The sequence below is a fragment of the Sminthopsis crassicaudata genome, chromosome 2, assembly GCF_048593235.1.
Source record: "Sminthopsis crassicaudata isolate SCR6 chromosome 2, ASM4859323v1, whole genome shotgun sequence".
Taxonomy (NCBI): domain Eukaryota; kingdom Metazoa; phylum Chordata; class Mammalia; order Dasyuromorphia; family Dasyuridae; genus Sminthopsis; species Sminthopsis crassicaudata.
Window position 1 is genome coordinate 439,505,458 of NC_133618.1, and position 20,879 is coordinate 439,526,336.

General features: G+C 43.2%; 2 protein-coding genes across 3 annotated transcripts in view; one reads left to right on the top strand and one right to left on the bottom strand.

The window, feature by feature from the left end:
* MYH7B (myosin heavy chain 7B) overlaps positions 1–5,959 on the top strand; it is a 38,593-nt gene extending 32,634 nt beyond the window's left edge. Inside the window, exons 34-41 of the mRNA XM_074292480.1 lie at positions 163–278; positions 1,642–1,834; positions 2,060–2,263; positions 2,814–2,939; positions 3,885–4,055; positions 4,956–5,060; positions 5,162–5,257; positions 5,452–5,959. Coding sequence (XP_074148581.1) covers positions 163–278; positions 1,642–1,834; positions 2,060–2,263; positions 2,814–2,939; positions 3,885–4,055; positions 4,956–5,060; positions 5,162–5,257; positions 5,452–5,769 — 1,329 coding nt within the window. The 3' untranslated portion in view covers positions 5,770–5,959. The remainder of the gene's footprint in view (positions 1–162; positions 279–1,641; positions 1,835–2,059; positions 2,264–2,813; positions 2,940–3,884; positions 4,056–4,955; positions 5,061–5,161; positions 5,258–5,451) is intronic.
* A 218-nt stretch (positions 5,960–6,177) lies between these two features.
* TRPC4AP (transient receptor potential cation channel subfamily C member 4 associated protein) overlaps positions 6,178–20,879 on the bottom strand; it is an 82,039-nt gene continuing 67,337 nt past the window's right edge. For both annotated transcript variants that reach the window (XM_074292479.1, XM_074292478.1), the window contains exons 11-19: positions 20,011–20,069; positions 17,282–17,383; positions 16,554–16,637; positions 15,758–15,848; positions 14,278–14,418; positions 13,086–13,194; positions 10,626–10,738; positions 8,503–8,709; positions 6,178–7,921 (exon numbers count right to left, since the gene is read on the bottom strand). In XM_074292479.1, the coding sequence (XP_074148580.1) occupies positions 7,784–7,921; positions 8,503–8,709; positions 10,626–10,738; positions 13,086–13,194; positions 14,278–14,418; positions 15,758–15,848; positions 16,554–16,637; positions 17,282–17,383; positions 20,011–20,069 (1,044 nt within the window). In that variant the 3' untranslated portion in view covers positions 6,178–7,783. The remainder of the gene's footprint in view (positions 7,922–8,502; positions 8,710–10,625; positions 10,739–13,085; positions 13,195–14,277; positions 14,419–15,757; positions 15,849–16,553; positions 16,638–17,281; positions 17,384–20,010; positions 20,070–20,879) is intronic.

The window sequence follows — 20,879 nt, forward strand, 5'->3', positions numbered from 1 at the left end:
GCCTGGACTCACATTGCTCTTGCTAATCTCCATGTGCTAACCCTCCCAAACTAACCCGCTCATGCTGACTGCCAGGACACTGACACGCTGGACCCTAAGCTCAAGACCCTGACCAGCCAATGAAGCTCCCACTGCCCCTGACTCCCTCTCACTGCCTTCCAGGGGGCCTTGGAGCTAGAGGAGACAAAGACTCTGCGGAGTCAGCTGGAACTATCTCAGGTGAAGGCTGACATGGACCGCAAGCTGGCAGAGAAGAACGAGGAGAGTGAGAACCTCAGGTGGGAAGGCCAGAGGCTGCCCCAGTCAACCTCTGCTGCCCCCCACCCCTTGCACAGAGTGAGCTCCCTGGGGACTCCAGGCCTGTCCTCCTTAGAAAACATTGTGGCTCTGGGCCACTCCTGGGGAGGTGGAAGGCCCTGACAGAAGTCCTTTGGGCTCCTAAACCTCTGTATGTGTGGTAGGGTATGCGTATGTGTGTGTGTGTGAGAGAGAGACACAGAGCCAGTGTGTATGTGTGTGTGAGAGAGATACAGAAACAGTATGTGCATCTGTGAGTGTGCGACAGACAGTATGTTATCCATGTATAAGACAGAGACATGTATGTATGTATATGTGTGAGAAACAAGCAGTATGTATGTGTATCTGTGAGTGTAACACACACAATGTGTATATCTGTGAAACAAACCGTGTGTATGTGCATCTGTGAGTGTATGTGTGAGAGAGAGACGACAGAGAGGGAGGGAGAGACGGAGAGAGAAAAGAAACAGAAATAGACAAAGACCAAAGAAATGACCTGAGACTGGTACAATTGTAATAAAAATCTAAATAGTTCACCAGTCAATAGCCAATTTTATTATGGGGGATCAGGGAGAGAATCCCCAAAATGAGGGACTAGCGAAAATCCCAGAACCTGGAGTTGGAGTGTCTTGTGCAAAGAGGAGGGAGGCCGGTATCACTAGATCAGTCCAGGGAGTGAAAGGAATAAAGAGTAAAAAGACTGAAAGGCAGGAGGGATGGAGTGAACTTGAGAGAAGAGGCTGATGAGTGAAGGTGGCAAAGGGTTAGTCTAGCAGTGGCAGTGAGGACCGAGGAGCAAGCTGCTTGCTGCTGCTGCTGCTGCTGCTGCTCTTCCTCCTGCTCCTCCTCTTCCTATTGTGTTGGGGGGCATGAGGGAAGGAACCATCGGCTCTGGAAGAAAGTGACTTCCAGAGGGAGCCAGACTCCTAAAAATTTTCATTAGCCTAGAGGGATTTCACTGAGAAAGGGACCATCTGACTGAACATCAGAGAACTTTTATTGGAAGATTAAACTCTTCTACAATCCCAGCATCTCCAAGATGGAAGGGACCCACGTGCAATCTAGTCCAAGACCTAATGGAGCCTAAGTCCTCCCTCCAAGATCCCAGACAAGGGGCCAGCTGGCCTTTTCTGGAATACTTCTGTGATGGGAGCTCCCTTTCCATTTGGGTGCAACTCCTCATTGGATAGAAGCAGAGGTCAGTGGCAGGACCAGAGGGGCTAGGATCTGGCATCTGAGGTGACAGGAGTTGATAGCAGAGAAGAACCTGGGGTCAGTGAGCCCCCACCAACTGTCTAGGCAGGAGACCCTCAGCACTGAGTCTGCCTGCCCCTCCTTACCCAGGCGCAATCACCAGCGCACGGTGGAATCCCTGCAGGCTTCACTGGATGCTGAGGGCCGGGCACGGAATGAGGCGCTGAGGCTTAAAAAGAAGATGGAGGGGGACCTGAACGAGCTGGAGCTGCAGCTGGGTCACGCCACCCGCCAGGCCAGTGAGGCCCACACAGCTACTCGCCTGCTACAAGGCCAGCTCAAGGTGAGATTGGTGGCTGAGGCAGGAGTGGAAGCACGGGGAGGTATCTGGAAGCTATGGGCACAGCCAGGGGGCCGGGGCTTGGCAGGGGAAGTGGATGGCAAAGCTGGGAGCCATGGGGGAATTTGGGGAGAAGTGGGGCACAAAGGGCCTGTGGGCAGACCTAGGGACAAATGCAGACCCAAGCCTTTCCTGGAGGTCACCCTTCCCTCTCCCCCTCCTCTCCAGGATGCCCAGGTGGCCCAGGATGAGGCACAGCGTGTGGCCGGGGAGCTGAGGGAACAGGCCCAGGCCTTGGAGCGAAGGAACGGGCTGCTGCTGGCAGAGCTGGAGGAGCTCCGGGCTGTACTGGAGCAGGGTGAGAGAGCCCGCAGGCTAGCTGAGCAAGAGCTGCTCGAGGCCACTGAGAGGATCAACTTGCTGCACTCCCAGGTAAGCACCCAAGCCTCACATAGGGCTGTACACATAGTAGTGCTCAATAAAGATCTGCACAACTACTATAATTTCTATATTTATCACCTTGATCTCTACATTTACTAATGTATTATAATTTATGTGAATATTTTTGTATGCATGTCTAAAAGAAATGTGTTGAACTATCACAAGACCCAGGGCATGCTGGAGAATAGGGCACACCAGGCTCCAAAATGGGACATGCCAGACACAGCACAGAAATGCAGGGTCTGGTGACCCCAGAGATCCCCTTCTTCAGAGGCCCATGAGTCCTTTCCGAAGAGGGCTTGCCTGGGGCATCTGACTGTCCTTAGTAAGGGTTCTTAAACCTGTCAATGTGGTTTTTGTTTTTTAAAATATTTGTACTTTACACTAATCCTATGTATTTTATTTTATGCATTTACGCAGTAACGCTAAGAGGTCCATAGATTTCACCAGTCTGTGGAGAATTAATGACCCTTGCCTAGGAGATACCCAATCTAGATCTGATTTTTTCTCCTTTTTTCTCTCAACCCCCATGTGCTCCCAGAACACAGGCCTTATCAGCCAGAAAAAGAAATTAGAGGCTGATGTGTCACAACTGAGTAGCGAGGTAGAAGAGGCCGTGCAGGAAAGCCGTGAAGCTGAGGAGAAGGCGAAGAAAGCCATCACTGATGTGAGGGTCCAGAGGCTGGGCTGGGCTGGGCTGGGCTGGGCTGGGCCCAGTCTTGGGAAGGACCAGCCTGGTCCATCTCAGAGCTGAAAGAATTGGGCTGGGATTACAACAGGAAGGCTTTGGGACAAAAGGACTTTCCAGCAAGGTGATCACGGGATCATAGACTCCAAGCTGGGAGGAATGTTCCCATTTTACTCATGAGCTCTGGAGAGGTTATCATAATGCCCGAGATCATACTGATCCTAAGTGATGGAGCCAGGATCTGAATCCCAGTCTTCTGACTTCAAATCAGAATCAATCTCCTCTAGAGTCAAAAGGCAGTTTAGAGATCTAGCTCAAACCTCTCCTGTTTTAGCAAAGAAACTGAAGCTTTGAGAAGCTGTCCCGTCAAGGTAAGGTCACAGTGACAGGACTAGACTTGGAACCCAGATTTTCTAAGGAAATCCAATTATCTTGATACCATGTAACCTCTATCCAAGAGGAAGTGGGGAAGAATGGAATGACCCTCAGAAGGGGGCAGGGATGGTCAGTCAATAAACATTTATTAAGTGCCTACTGAGTACCAGGCACTATGCTGATCTCTGCAGATACAAAGGCAAAAGGCAGTCCCTGCTCTCGGAGAGCTCACATTCTAATGGAAGAGACAACATGCAAACCACCTATGTACAAACAAGTTATGTACAGTTTAAATCAGAGATAACAACAAAGGGAGAGGATTAGTATAAGGGGGACATGGGGAAAGGCTTCCCGAGGAAGGTGGGATTTTAGCTGGAAAGAGGCCAGGAGGAGGAGATGGAGAACATTCCAGGTAGAGGAGACAGCCAATGACAACACCCAGCCTGGAGATGGAAGTGTCTCGCACCCATGTCGCCAGACTGAAGAGTACGTGCGGGGAGGAAAAGTAGGCTCCTGAGAGTCTGTGCCTTCTGCCCCGACCCCCTGCAGGCTGCTATGATGGCTGAGGAGTTGAAGAAGGAACAGGATACCAGTGCCCACTTGGAGCGGATGAAAAAGACACTGGAGCAGACAGTGAGGGAGCTACAGGTTCGGCTGGATGAAGCTGAGCAGGTGGCCCTCAGGGGTGGCAAGAAGCAGGTCCAGAAGTTGGAATCAAAGGTCAGTCCTTCCCCAATGTGTCCCCATTCCCCAGAACTTCTGAGACATTGCTCCTCTCCCCACCTCTGTCTTCTCCCTCCCAATGGTTTCCGTCATGATCTGATTCACCTAGTTACCCACCCTCCGAGATTCTCCTGGCCTTGCTCTGAGGCTCCAGTCCACCTCCCCAATATTTTCTTGTGTAGGAAATCAAGACTTGGACTCTTTGTGGCAGGAATCTTGTCTCCCTTCCCCCAGGATTTGATTACCGCTAGGCACTGGAGGGCTCATTAAGCTGACATTACACATGCAGTCAACTGCTTGGAGAGCAGAGGGGTTTCATCACCAAGCAGCTCCTGTTCTCCCCTCCCTCTGAGGGGAGCAAGATGTCTCCTCTCCTTGGTGATCCCTTAAGCATCCCACTGATCCATGGGGAATAACGAATAATCCCAAAGAGATGGGGCCCCCTAGATTCTGAGATGCTTCCAACCCTGCTCTCCTCGATCCTCTCCTCCCCCCTGCACCGCCCAACCCCCCCTCCAGCCCCTGGCCACCAGTACTTCCAGATCCCTCTTGGGCACTTCTGCCCTCTCCCCTGCCCCTTCACATTTGTCCTTGGCCTCAGACCTGATTCCTCACCACCTACCCACTGCTGGACCCCATTCTGGGCATCCAAGCCATATCCTCAACATTCTTGTTCTTTTTTCATGCCTTCTCTCCTCAGCATGGTTATTGCCCCCTGGTTCTAGGGAGATCGAACATCTAGAGCTGGAAGGGACTTATAGAGGAGGAAATTGAGTCCCTGAAAGTGGGATTGGCCCAAGGACACACAACTCATAAGTCCATCAGCCCTGCTGACACTATACCAAGATCCTATCTCCCTAAACTCATGGCCCAGGCTCATCTACTCTTGTTCTGCAGGTGCGGGAACTGGAGTTGGAGTTAGATGGGGAACAGAAGAAGAATGTGGAGGCCCAGAAAGGCATTCGCAAACATGAGCGCCGAGTGAAGGAGCTCACCTATCAGGTCAGTGGGACGGAGGCTGGGGAATTTCAGAGCCAGGTTCTCTCTCAATCTACAAGCCTAGGCCACAGCTCTGAATGATTCCCACTTTCTCTCCTCCCCAGGCTGAGGAAGACAGGAAAAACCTGGCCCGGATGCAGGACCTTATTGAGAAGCTACAGAGCAAAGTCAAGAGCTATAAGCGCCAGTTTGAGGAGGCGGTGAGTACGTGCGCAAAAGCACGTGCGGCTCTGACCCGGGCATTACTTTTCCCATCTTATAGAAGTAAAAACTGAGAGAAGCATGTCTTGGCCCAAACACCCACATACAACTAACTCTTTGTGCATAATCCTACATGGTAGGCACTTATTATGATACTTGTTAATGGACTGATTCTCTGATTGCTCCTTCCCAGGAGCAACAGGCCAACTCCAACCTGGTGAAGTATCGCAAGGCTCAGCATGAGCTTGATGATGCAGAGGAACGGGCAGACATTGCAGAAACCCAGGTTAACAAGCTTCGGGCTCGCACTCGGGATGCCCTGACCCCGAAGGTGAGGGGCTGGGGAGAAAAGGGCAATAACTTATTCCCCAAAGTGAAAGGGGAAGAACAAAAACAAGTTCCGCAAGAGAGGAGGAATTCCTTCTTTGCAGGGCTGTCTGTGACTGTGAGAGGGAGGGAAGCAGCAGGCATCGGTGGTGAACTAACATGTCTCTGCCATTCCTCAGCATAAAGAGTGAGGGCACGGAGGCCCATGAGCCCTTTCAGGCCTAAGATCTGAAGAGGAGTGGTTGCTGGAACAGCACCATGGACCCCTAACTCACCGCTTCCTTATCCTATCCCGAGGACCTTCGATTCTATAATTTACCATAATTTTCCCTCCAATCCCTTTGAATTTCCCAAATAAATGCAACTTTCTCAAACCTAGAATGCTTCATGTTCCTTTTGCTTGAGGGAAGGGGAGATTAAGAGTAAAGAAGACCCTGAGGGTTGGACTCAGGCCCCCCAGGCAAAACCTGCACAAAGGAAGGAAAACTGGGCCTAGAGCACATCCCTAGTCTATCCAGTCTCCCAGAGCCTGGCATTGCTTACCCAAACAAAGGTCAGTTCCACACCCCTCACTTAAAATACTTTAATACTCTCCATCTAATAATCAGTTTATTTGCTGTTAATAAATTGGCAATACTGTGGTGCGGTCCTCATCCTGGGGAGGGGAAGAGCTTTTCCAGGGAGAGCTGATCTGTGTGGGGCGACTGGGGGCGAAGTCCCTCAGAGGAAGGACTGAGTCATTCAAGGGATACAACTCCATGACATTTGAATTTAAAGAAGACAACCTTTTTCCTTTACCAGACCTATTGGCAGAACTCCAGGGAGTATGGGGCTGTTGGGCCAAGGCATTGGGACCCAGCCCTCCCTGGGGAAGATACCCAGCTCTGCTGGGGGCAGCCCCCTTGAGTCCAGTACGGGAAGAAAAAACGACTTAAGACTATCTGAGGATTTAAGGGGGGAAGACATGGGGAAGGTCAGAGGGATAACACATCTTTTCATGAGTGGCCTGTGGGTTAAAAGGTGGCAAAACAAAAAAGGAAGATCAGACAGCAGGGGAGGAGGATCAAATAAACAGGAAATTGCTGGGGCAGGCCAAACCTCATCCCCGGGGCTCAACCTGGGAAGGAAGCCTGAGGACTTAGGCCTACTTGTCCAAGGGGCTGGATTGGTCCTGGGCTAACCAAGGTGAGATTCCCAAAGGGTGAGCCCAGAGGGGTTAAGGACTCCCTGGACCCCTTTTTCTGTGCTCTTCATCAGCACTGGGCCATCTTACCAGAGAACGAGGGACGACATACCTCTAAGCAGTCTGAATTCTGGGGAGGTGGACACTGTGGGAGCTTCCTACTACTCCTTTCTGGCCTCTCTCTCTCTCTCTCTCTCTCTGGCTCCAGAGAAGGCCCCAGTATCCCAATGGTTGGGGTGCCCAGTATGCCCTCTCCCCCTCTCTCCAGCCCCACTCCCCTTGCATGGAGGACTGAAATGCTAAAGTGGGAGGAGGTACCCGCAGAAAAGCGCTGAGCAAACATCTGAGATGTGAAGATTTTAAGTTCCACTCGGCCACAGGTGGGGGCAGTGAATAACATCTAAGCAATGGACTGACGCTCCTGCCCAGTATTTTAAGGAAAAGGATTCTCCCTGGGGGAGAAAAACGATGAGAGGCCTGGAGGGAACACTAGATAAAAAGATGGAGACCCTCAAATTCAGTACCAGGTCTCAGGAGCAAGGGGAAAGAGAAGAAATAATGAGTCCGCCTACGGTCCTTGCTCAGGGAACATCTGAGTTCATGTATCAGTGACCCAGGCCAGGAGCCGGCAGCACAGGCCTAGCCTCAGAAATGGCAACCAAACAGAGGGCCTGGTGATACTGGTCAGGAAAAGCTTCAGTTGTGAGGGATTAGGGACGGAGAGGCAGGAAAGAAGGAAAGAGCTCTCGGTAAGCCCTGCCTCCCCCAGGGAGAAAAATAGCACTGTCTCTTCTGGGAAAAGGTAATTTCTCCTTCAAACCAGAAGTCCCTGAAATGTCCCATCCCAGGAGCAATGGGAGCAGGTTATGGAAGGGGGAGTAGCAATAGGGGCAGGAGTGAAGAAGGGGGGCCCACACGGTCCATGGATCCAAATGGAGAAGTGCACACACACCACACTGTAATCCCTGAATCACCACTGTCTGCAAGATGTCCTCAGAGGCCTGGCCCTGGCAGGTCACTCCTCTGTGAAGTTTCTGTCTATGTCCATATAGGGCTCTTCAATATAGCTGACCAGGGCACAGGGGGACGTCCGGTCAGGACTTAGCAGGATGGACACAGTCTCTTTCCAGTAGGTAAAACTAATACAGGAGCTCTGTGAAGAAGAAAAAGGTGAAAAGGTTGTGGAAAGGGCCCAAGGTAGCCCATTTCATTTCATTTTCTCCCACCCAAGGCTAGAAAAGGATCTCATAGCTTCTCACCTTGCCTCTTTTCCTCCCCCTAGCCAGTTTATATCCTCCATCTAGGACTGAGGCCTTGCTGAGGGAGGGTAGATAGACAAACTTCTGTCTAGGCCATTTAGTATACAGAAATTGGATATCTTAGTCCCCACTGACCTCCTGGCTTTAGGATTTGGGGAGAATTTCCTCTAACAGCTTTTGTTTCCATGACATGAAGGGATCTACAGTATAGACTTGGCTCGGGTTTCCCCTCTTGTTTTATGCTATTTATTTCCAGGCAGTATAGAATTCAAAGTTATGCAACCAGAAGTGCCCCTTTTCAAATGACTAGGCAGGAACAGTGGATGCTCAAGGCTGGACCCTTTCTCCTCTGCTCTCTCTGTCATCCCCCCAGGCAGCATAGGCCCAAAGGACAAGCTCCATTCACAGCCTCTACCCCCCAATCCCCAGATGTGGTAATATTTGCCCACCCCACTGGGCTCCCATACACTCCTACATTCTCTAAGCAGGTGCTGTCCTTGTCCTTATGGAGGTAGTGCTGCTGCCAGAAGCGCAGGAGACTGTGAAAGTTGTTGAGGATGAAGCCAGGGTATTTCTCATCATATTCCATCTTCTGGAGGGCATTCAGGTACCCAGGCAGTTTGTCTTTCCTCCGAGCAAGCATCAGGATCACCAGACTGGTATTTAGGCAGCTGACGTTCTCCTGAAACGCCCCAGCCCCACCCCATCCCAAAGTAATGAGTTCAGAGGCAGGACAGTGGGTCTGGATCCCAGACAGGATGAAGAGACCAAGGATCAGGTTAAGGGAAGTAATGAACTTAATTTTATGAGGCTAGACATAATAAGAATGGGCAGTAAAGAAGCCTGAAAGTCTTTAGGTCTGACCTGAAAGGTGGAGGTGAAAGGGGATGCCCATGCCAGAGGCCTAATTAGGGGCTTCCCATTTCTTCCCACAAAATTGGGTTTAAGTGTGGTAGACTGAAGCTCTTCAGCCTCATGAAGAGTTTCAGGAACACAACCATTTGAAACACAATTAGGAGCAAGGGGTAGAACTTGTAAAAGAAAATTTCAATTAAAGATGAAGAAAAAAAGTTCCTAACAGTCACAGCTTTCTAAAGTGGGTTCTTAACCACTGGAGATTATCAACTAATGTCTGAATGCTATAAAGCAGTAGTCTTCAAACTTTTTAAATAGGGGGCCAGACTATAGTAAAAACAAAAACTCACACTCTGTCTCCTCCCCTCAGCCCATTTGCCATAACCTGGTGGGTCGCATAAATGTCCTCAGCCAGCTGCATCTGGCCTGTGGGCTGTAGTTTGAGAATACCTGCTATAAAGGGATCTTTGCTTAACTAAGGGACGGACTAGATGACCCTTAGGCCTGTGACCCTGTAATCCTAAAGCACAATAGACGATCACAAAACAATGCTTCCTACCTTAACTGGCCAGCAGTAATCACAGCCAATCTAGTTCCTAACAGAAAGATCCTGGATTAGAAATAAAAGGACCTGGATTCCAGTATTTGGCAGTCCAGTTCTGCCACTTGACAGTTGCTAGCTCAAGGAATACACAATATTCAGTAATGGCATCTCTAAATTGGGGGAGGCTAATCTCAGACCATCTACTATTTTTACTAATACAGGAGGAAGATTGGATCTGTAAATGCTTCCTAAATCTCAAAGTTTTTGTTAAGTAAATGAGAGTGATTGTTGCCGAGATCTCTGAATTCACTATGAGATCCAGTTCCAGATGTCCAGAGAGGGCTATCTCTCTAATTGCATTGATTTCCCCTAATAACCCTCTGAAGTTAGGAAGCTTGCCACACCTTATCTAAGTTACTCACACTGTAGCTTCAGCTCAATTTCTTTTGTTTGTTTGTTTTAATCAGAGATGAAGACTATTTAGGCACCCATCCTTTGTACACATTCTTCATAAACTGAAAAGACCACTAAGACTTCCACTTTCCCAACTTCTCCTAAACTCTATTTTCCAAGCCTTTTGTTTCATCTCACCCCACAGTCCTTGCCTCTCTTCTGAGCCTTCTATAAACCATCTCTTTATATAACCCAGTATTACCACCATAATAATAGACTGATGTACTTGGGATATAATATCCTCTTCCAGGATCAGGATGAAAAAAACAGCTGACCAAATGAACCAAGCAAATGACAGTGCTGTCCCCACATTGTTGGTATATCCTATCTGGTACTACACCTGTCACAGTGTAACTTGTTGAGGGCTTTGATAGTATTTTTTTCCTTATAAAAGTTAAGGGTCCTTCCTTTTTGATCAACCCCAACAGTATATACCTATGCAAGCAAATTTACAAGGTTTCTCCTCTTGGACCAATGACTGAGGATAGTCTGTGTTATAGCAGAGAAATAAGATTTCTAGCAGAGAGAATATGCAATTGTTGGAAAAAAGAACGAAAAAATAACAGGATTCCTTCCCAGGAACCCAAAAGGCCACACACACACACACACACACACACACACACACACACACACACAAAACAAAGGAAACATGGCCAAACATATAAGAATCTGAGTTACAGAGGCTGTGTTCATGACCTAATACTCAGGTTAGCTATATACCCAAGTGTCACATTTTAGTCTCTTACCTGTGTTAAAGTCTGTACGTGAATAATGTTAATGAGACGGAAAAGGAAAGTAGTTCTGTTGGACATCTGGTACATGTAGGATAGCAGGCGGCACTCTGACAAAACGTGTACAACTGTGGGACAAATAAAAACAGTTTGGTCTGCAATTGAAATTAATAACAAAGTGAAGAGAGCAAATCTTCCAGTGGGCCTAACAAAACAACTTATTAAGTTGCCACCTTTGTTTCCAATTTGTCTCCTTACAGCAATGATCACAAGATAAATTGCCCACAGTAGGCATTCAAAACTTGGCTGGTATCTATGAATTATAACTTTTTTGTTCTTATCTTTAAGGCATTCCTCCTGTTTGGAGTATCCTCCCCTTCTATCAATCCACATCTCTTTTTCTGTAAAATTGTGTCTGAAGTTCATCTCTCTCTAGGGAGCTTACCCTACTTGATTCTAGGCCACGACTACTCTAAATGGAAAGGTCTTGTGCTTCAAGTGTTCCCAGGAGTGGGCAACAATATTACAAACAGGAACTGAGGGGAATAATTAGGGTATTGTTTATTCTACTTCAGACTGGTGACAATGTTAATAAACAGTGCAAGTCAAGAATCCTCTGGGGCTCCTACGTGAACTGCTACAGAGTAGGTACTAAGTCATTTATATGACTCTGGGCAAGTTCACTCCAACCTTAATAACTTATGTACCTAATACACAAGGTTGACTTTTCTGGTTTTGAGTTTCTTCTGTGAACAGATTGGGGTGATTTCATTATCTTAAGAGGACTAGAACTAGGGGTGTGGAATGCTGCATTATATTGTCACACATGGTTGCTGTATTGGATAGTTTTGGGTTTGCTGAAATGCCTTTTTCCTTTTATTTTCTTGCAAGAGAGTGCTCACTGAATAGGGAAAGAAATGAAGGTGATATAAAAACAAAATGTATCTATAAAAATATTTAAACAACAAAGATAAAATGAAAGAGGAGGGTGAACTAAAATGTTTCTGACACTTAGTCTAAGCAGCAAATCTCTAAGGAAAAAGCTAGGCAGTCACTGGCAGCTTCCACAGGAATTTTGGCCCATTTTTAATTTCTTGGAAAACAAGAAAAGTTGTGAGGCATTTCCCCATGAGGGATGATGTGGAAAATGGAAGAATTGAATACATTAATAAGAGGAAACTGAAGGAGTCCAGACCAAAAATACCTATAGGAAACTACAAATGATGATAATATAAAAGAATGAAACACAGAATCTTTGAGCTGGAATGGACTACAAATATCATTTGGTCAAATTGTCACATTTTATACAGGTACCCAGGACTCAGGATGACCTACCTGTGCTATCCAGAGTCACATGAATATTATGCTTAATTTTGTTAGTCATACCCACAGATCATAATCACTATCAGAAGTATTATCTTCTGAAAAGGAGGACAACTCTATGTAATTGTAAATTTCTTAAAAATAAGAATTACATTTGATATCTTATATTCTGCAAAACTGCTTAGAATGCCCTATACTGTGACTGGTTAATAAATTCCAAGCAGTGCAGGAGGAAAGTTTGCTATCCTAAGTTTTTAATTACTTCTCTATTTTGTAGGTAGTAGTGACAATACAGATAAGATCAGATGTTGGCTACTGTATCAAAGGGGAAAAAAAAAAATCAGAAAATTCCAAGCTTAGCGTTCTGTCCACTTTTGTATTGTAAAATCTAAACAAATATCAAGTAGAGACCTCATAAATTTATGACAGATGCTGTTCCAGAAAAATATGAGTCTGACACATCCCCTGAAATATAAAACTGAAGAAATGCAACATTTTCATTTACTTATTAACTAAAATTACCTTAATTAAAACAGAAACTTCTGACCCAGCTACCTCTCCCAATACTCAGTCTTGACACAGTAATCTCATTTATCGTGCTATTATTTTTTTTACTGTCCCTAAGCAGCTATAGTTAGTGGATGATCTTGGACAATTCCCTTCCTTTTCTGGGCCTTAGTTTTCTGACTGATCAAATAAGAAAATTGGATTAGCTGGTCCATAAGTATCTTCCAAGTTCTAATATTTTTTAGTTCTATTACAGGACATTAGTTAACACTGGGCTACTCAAATTAAAACACCAATGGTAGTTTGCATTACACAGTAGGGATGAGGGAAGAAAATACCACAATTATAATCGTATCAGAACTAGCACAATATTCTCTATCACAGGCCAACCACTAAAAAGCTTAGAAAAGTAGAAGGACTAAGACAATTTTTAAAAATTTGATTACCCTCTTATGTAAAGTGTCAGTAATGAAAACAGCTTTGAATTGTGTAAAAGGCAAAAAGAGAATTTTAAAAACTAGAAGGAAAATTCAACCACTTCCCATTGATTGCCATTAATAAAGAGAAAGGCTAAAAACAGCTTCAACTTTCACTGAGTTCTAATGAATGCATTTTGCTCCCCCAAGACCCATCCTTTCTCTTTACCTTTCATGTCTGATTGGTTTTCAAATCGATCAAGAGATAGTGTGATGCAGCGCACCAGCATATTGGAGTCCACCAATGAACTATTGATCTGGCTCAGGAAAACCTGGAACTAAAGCAGAGATCTCACTGAAACACACAGTATGGGCAGGGGAAAGCATTCTGCATGATTGCACCTGAGAGCCCTAATAAAGATAAAGCCATGGATTCCTGTCATACTTACTGCCTGTTCAGCTACCTTAGAATATAGTTTCTTTTCATTCTTTTCATTACCTGGAGCTATCTCTGAATAATCAATAGGAAATTTCCTGTGGAAATCCATATCTGGTCAATTCCAACTTAGGGGCAAACTCATAAGGAGATAGATCCATGAGATTCATAGGCTGACCTAAACTTTAGAAATCCTAACTTCCAAACAACCTGCATGCTAAAGCTTCTGGTCTCTTTTTACAAGTCTTCTAACTGTACCCCAAAGATTATTAATAGAAGGGGGCTTTGGAGCTGTACCACCTTTCTAAAGGTGTGTGACTCTTAAAAGCCACTGTATTAAATGGATTTTGTTTGTAATATAACTCTTAATAACTTAATTAAAAATTCCTGAGAAATAACATCTGACACTTTTTCTGTCCCACAGTGTTCCAATTAGGCTGGTCCAGATGCAGTTTCCAACATGTTATCTCTGCTAACACTTTTTCTTTCATGTAGGACTCTACTCCTCCCTCTTCTTGAATTCTACCCATTCTTCAAAGTCTAGCTCACATATGACCTCCACCATGAAGTTTTCCCTAATGATCCCAGTCCCCATCCATCTTTCCCATTTCTTTCAACACCTAATAACATTGATCATCTGAACCTCACAAACTAATGCAATTCTATCCTTTTGTATGTTTCATTTCACATGCTTTGCCTCCCCAACAAGATCATAAGGTCTTCAAGGGCAGGATCCCTTTTGTCTTTTGTCTCCCTTCACAGCTCTTATTTAGGGCTGAACATATAGTACGTATTCAATAAATACTTGTTAACTTACTAATTTCTTAGCATTCTGTAGTTTGGGACCTGAAGGTCATCTGCCCTGCAGACCACAAATAGAGGTGAATACATGCCAAGAATTCTCAGACTTCGAAAAGGACATGTTTATACTAATACAATTTTCTGAAGACAGATATGGCAACCACAAGAATTTCTTATATTTTACCTTCTCATCTGTGTTGATATATTTATTGAATCTCTTAAAAGCGTCAATGTTGAATTTCATCAGTTCGCCCAGGAGATCAAAGTAACTCTGAAGCACATCCCTGGATTTACACTCACTGTCCACGATGCAATATAGAATATGCTAGTTTGAAAACAAACCAAACCAAATGGGATTATTGAGCAGCCCAGAAAGCTGTTGCCCTGGAGCAGATAGATTAACTAAGCACTTGGAAGTCCCTATTGCTACAAATTGCGATTCACAAAGGTGTGACCTGTTCATGAAATAAAGATTTCAACCAAGTACTTCATAGAAACCTAGAGGTGAAGGAGGCCTTGGAGGTCATCCAGTTCAAGCTACAGCCTAGTGGATAAATTTCTAAAATCACTGACAAGTAGTCATTTGGCTTCTCTATACTTCTGATGACAAGGAGTTTTCTACCTCACAAAATAGCCTGTACCATTGCTGAACAGTTTTCACTATTAGAAAACTCTTCCTTACTTGAAGCATAAACCTGAATACTTCCCTCTGCCTGGATCCAAATCTTCAGTAGAAGTCACTTATTGCAAATGATCAAACACCTCAGGGCTTGAACTGTTTCTAAGCTGGGACAATATGAACCCCTGAGGTAGCAAGACTGTCCCCTTGTTACTGTTAGGATGCAGGTAAGGATTACTGTTCAATTGCTTTAAAGTAACAAAGTTGGTCTGTTGTAAATGGAGAAGCAGAATTGTCTTTAGAAATAAGGTTAATAAGGTTTTTACAATTCTTTAGAACTGAGACCGTTTAAGTTTTACTCTTAAAAATAGCTCTCCAAATATTATAGATCTCTTTTGTTGGTATATTTTTTTTCTTAGTATATTTAAATTTATTTTCTCCATATATAACTAGAAAAGGAAATGGGGCCCATCATTTGGTGAAGGAGGAATAACAGTTAGCCAGAATGTGGCACTGGTATTCAGGAAAGAATAAAAGCAGCAGCTGAATGTGTCTTTAGGTGTTGTATTCACACAAAGACATGGACAAGAATCACACAAAATGAGAAAGTAAGGATGGACTATAATCTGCACCAGAGAAGAGAATACCCACACTCGGGAGAATCATTGGTCCACTGAAGTATAAACCTGAATTAAAAAGAACACTCTTTACAGTGCGACAAGCTGAGAGGCAGCAGACCCAACTTCTAGTCTAGGCGAATCACTTCTCTTTGAGCCTCAATTTCCTTTTCTGCAAAAAGGAGTTGAATTAAATGATTTCTAAGATTTCATGACCATTTGGGAAGTGTCTCTTTGAGTTGCAATAAGGGAATCAGCTTTTTATAAAAAATTCAATCAGGTCAGTAAAAATTTTCAAAACACATACAAAACACACACACACACACACACACCCAAACCTCCTCCAACAATCAAACAACAGGGAAAAAAAACCCCACTCTGCTTTGAGAAAAAAAAAATTTTAAATCCATCATCATTTGGATACTTACCTCTAAAAGGCCCCTCTTTAGTAGGAACATCTGATCAGCATAGGAAGTGGCCCCTCGGAGGAAACTTTCAACAGCCCTTGCTTGCCAAAACCTGTGACCCAAACACAATCTGCTGTTCTCTCTCAATGAAGTTGGCAACTATAGATGGCAATCCCATCATTCTAAATTCTAGATACCATAGTAATACTTTTTTTTTTCTGTTGTTCTACAGGCATATTCCTTAATTATTTCAAACTTAAAAGACTGAAGTCTTAAAAGGGGAGCCCAGGGCAATAGGAAAAACACGAATCTGGAGTAAGATAACCTGAAGTTTGAGGCCAAACTCTGCTTCTTACTAAAAGACTGCCTTAGTAAGTTACTTCCCTTCTCTGAACCTCAGTCTCATTTGATAAATGGGAATAATAATACTTGTCCTACTTTCCTAATAAGGTTTAAAGGCTCAAACTAAATAATACATTAACTCTAATAATAATATTGAATAAGTAGTATTAATAGTAGTTTCATCCTTGATTGGCTGCTATTGGGCTCCTCATAGACAAGGACTTTATTGGCTATTTCCTTGTTGTTTCTAATATACATATAATTTCTAATATGCTCTACTAATACAGCAAGAACTTAATACATGTCTGTGATTCAATATACAAGGATGAAGAGGGAGAAGGTCCCTATGTGAGGACAACTAAACCCCTAAAGTAACTATGGGAAGACTTTCTAACATCTCTGTTGACAAACAGACTAACATGGCAAGGCTGTGAGGTGCCAGTCATTCCAATAGGGCCACGAATACCAGACTTACCTAAAAGAGGACTCAGTTGGCTCTTTTTTCATGACCTGCAGCAACCGAGTTAATAAGCCTCTTTTTCCATCACAGACTAAACTCCTAAAATCAAAGGACAAAAGTAAAAGTTCACACAGAGCTGAGAGACTGGAGAGAGAAGAGGCCAAAAAAACCTATTCGGCCAACAACGGAAATCAGCACTGTCTAAGAGATTTACAAAGTTTTGAGTCTTAGCCCCAGAGTCCAAGACAGGTTTCCTGTGTTGGCAATGACTAGTGCAGAGAGTGAGGGAGTCCTTCCAGACTGGCTGAAGGCCACATAGCACAGCAGGCATCCTCCCTTCCCCTCCAGGACCTGCATCTCCCCAGGAGACTCTAGAGAACTCTGAATTTAACAGCCAAGCACTTCCTTCACACATTTTGGACAAGTTTTTCCTTTCAACTTCTCTTCTCATCAACTCTTGGACAGTTTTTCCTTCCCCAAACTACTGGGCAGTATTCAGATGCTGGACATGTGCCTGAAGTTGCTTTAGACTTGATTATATGAAGGCTGGGTCTGGAAGGAGGCCAGATTAGACACACACAGGAAGTTAAATTCTCCTTCCTGTTATACTTCCAAACTCTATGTACCTATGCCATCATATTAAGTGAAGAATATGACCTTCTTTCCTCACAAAGCAATAACAGGGTAAATCAAGGTCAGACTACAGGGATTTTTGCTGAGATTCTCCACTATAAGTGGCTTACCTGTCTGTGTTGACAACTGCATCTACTTCTGGGATATTGGCCTTGAGGGAGATTGCACTGAGTTCATTTAGTTCTTGGCTATTTAACAGCAGATACTTATTCCTGAAACAGATAGGATTTGGGGCAGGTAAGGGAGAAGAATTATGGTTTCCACATTGGCCAAAGGCTTTCATTTGGACTCTGTATTGTACAGCTGCCATATTCTCAGGTGGCCAGTATACTGACCATCCAAAGCATTTATGGACTGTACTAAATTTTGTACTGAACCATAATGTCCTTTCATGATTTCACAAGTACAAGTGACATATGTTTGCTCCCTTAAGCGCCTATCATAGGCTCAGAATATAGCATGTACTTCGTGGAGCACAGAAACGATTCAACCCAAGAAAGATATTGCTGTGACTTCAGCTAGGCTGTTATAAGTATTTGGGACAGAAGAGATCTGTGCGCGTGTGAATGTTCTTTTGAGTTGTAGAATGGTACCAAAATACTATAGTCAAGTCAAGTAAGCCTAGAAAGAAATCTTCCTATTCCTTGTGGGCAGGAAGATTTCTCCCTAGGCTGACTTGACTATAGTAGATCACTCCTGGTATCCAGAAAATAGGTGGGTCCATTTTCCAATAGATAAATAGTCAAAGGATATATAAAGGCAGTTTTCAAAAGAAGAAATTCAAACTAACAAAAATTACATGAAAGAATGATCAAAATCATTAATAAAAAGAGAAATGGAAATGAAAACTATGAGGTCTTTATACCCATTAGATTAGCAAAGATTTAAAAATGATAGATATGGAACCAGGGTTCTATGTGGGAACTGTTGATAAAGTTCTGAACTGGCTCAATTCTTCTGGAAAATAATTTGAAACTATACTAGCTAAGTTATTAGGCATAAACTTAAAGAAGTTCAAGGAGAATGGGAAAGGTCCTATATATGCAAAAATATTTATATTAGTATTTTTTGTAGTGACAAAGACCTGGAAAAAAAGTGGTTTAGGAAGTGGCTAAAAAACAAAAACAAAACTATGGCATACAAATGTTATGGAGTATTACTATAAGAATGACAAATATGAAGAATTGTAAGAAACTTGAGAAGATTTGTATGAACTGATGCAAGGAAAGCAGAACCGAGAGAACAATTTACAAGATGAATATAATGTAAAAGAAAGCAATAATGAAAGAGTTCAGACCTACGACCAAAATGATGACCAACTCTGACTTTGGAGGATTTAGGGCAAAGCAGTCTTCAGATGTGCAATGATGCATACATTTTCAGACATGGTCAATGTGTTTGTTTTATTTAACTGTACTTATTTGTTACTAGAAAGTTGTTTCATTACTGGAGAATAGATGAAGAGAAAGGGGGCAAGGTTATTTGGAATTGAGTGATGGAAAGAATAACAACAGAAAATGTTTTTTAAATAATGGATATTTTCTTTCCTTCTTATTGATTTGACCTCCATCTCCTCCCACACAAGGTTCTGTTCTTTATTTTTTTGTCTCTTTTCTTGGTTACCATAGAATTTACACCAAGTTGTATACTATGGTCTTACAAGATAAATCATTTGAGAGTGAGGACAAGACTGACAATGCAGGAATTAAAAGGCCTTCCCCCACTCCCTGAAGTGAAGCTATGACTCAGATGGCATATCTAAAAGTATTTTCCATATTCACTATGTCAGTCAATCAGTCAGTAAACATTTATTAAGCCCTTACTATGTGCTGATCATCATGCTAAGTTCTAGGGATACCAAGAAAGACAAAAGAAACTTCTTGCTCTCAAAGAGCCCACAATCTAATTTTGACATTTAAAATCATCATGCTAAGTTCTAGGGATACCAAGAAAGACAAAAGAAACTTCTTGCTCTCAAAGAGCCCACAATCTAATTTTGACATTTAAAATACCTAATTTAAACTATAGTATTCTGTTTTATCTGTATCCTTAATGAGATTGCATTCTCTTTGAGGGAAGAATCTATGTTTTTTTGGTGTATGTCTTCCAACAGACCCAAGTACTAAATGCAAGGAAGATTTCTAATAAACTCTATTGAACTGAATTAAATAGAATATAGAGGAACTCTGCCATGACTCAGTCTATTACTTCAAGCATTCAACTCAATTCAGGTCTCAACAATACTCCATAGACACACAGAATGATGTAGTTTGGCTAGAGAGAGCAACCAGCCTCTTCCTGGACCAGGGGTCCAAGTACTGTCTCTGACACACTGGCTTAATGACTCTGGACAATCAGCTCAGCTTCTAAGTGAAACTTCCCAGGCAGTTTAGTGGGGACTAGAAATTGCAGAACTATTCATCTGCATTCACAGAGGAGTTTCCCTCAGCAGAAATTCTTTATATCAATAAAATCACAATATCTAAAAAATGTACTTAGAAAGAAGAAAATTAAACAACAAAATTACTCACCAGAGAACTACGAGCCACTGCTTAAAACTCAAAGGACTTTGTGGTGCCCTAAACCCTCCTAGAGGAGCCTGTTCTATAATCGATAAACCCCGATACACCTCACCCCTTCTTGCTTGACAGTCTATATACAGCCATCATCAGTTCACCCCAACAGGGTTCGAAAATGAGCATGGATGCTTGGTAGAATCATATTGTATTGTGTATTCTGACAACTTGGCTATCCTAAATTAGGATTAATGACTTGAAGGGGAAAAGTGTGTTAAAAAAACAGCCAACATAAAACCCCTTTCCAAAAAGATGATACTTACTCATGGTGATCACTAAAACTCTGGAGAAGTCTCAAAAACTGTATCTTTAAGGTGATGTCCTAAGAGAAAGAAAGAAAAATGTTTTCAAAATATATTACAGAGTCTGTTAAAACAAGAATCTATGAAAATATCCATGAAAGCAAATAAGACAGATAGGTATGTGATCTCAGGCAAATCAATTCCATTCTCTAGGCTTGTTACATCATTTGTAAAATGAAGGAAGACATTCATTAATTAATTACAGAAGTTCAAATGAGAATTTTTATAAGGTTTTGCCTCACATGTAGATTGGCAAAAATAACAAAAGACAAAAATAAAGAATCCTGAAAAAATTGTGAGAAGACAGACAAATACACTATTGTAGAGTTGTGAATTGCTCCAATAATACTGGAAAACAATTTCAAATGACACCAGAAAGGTCACTATGTTCTATGTACTTCTTTAATCCGGCAATACTACCAATAGGAATGACCCCCAATGAGGTCAGAGACTGAAGGAAAAGGTCCCATAAATACAGTATTTATAGCAGTACTTTTTGTGGCAGTAAAAGCCTGGATATAGTGAGTGCCCATCTCTTAGAGAAGGGCTGAACAAAAGAATATATAAATGCAATGGAAAATACTACCCATACAAAACGGCAAGTTGGAAGGCCTTGTATAAACTGAAGCAGAATAAATGAAGCAAGAGAACAGGCACAATAATGTAAAAGAAAAAAATGAGAGTGAGCAGAACTATAATTAACAGTCATCAACCTTGATTCTAGAGGACTGGTGATAAGGCACTATCACTTGTCAGGGATGTGTTTAGATTACAGAAACATAAGAAGGAAGACACTGTTAGACACAGCTAATAGGGTGGTTTGTTTTGCT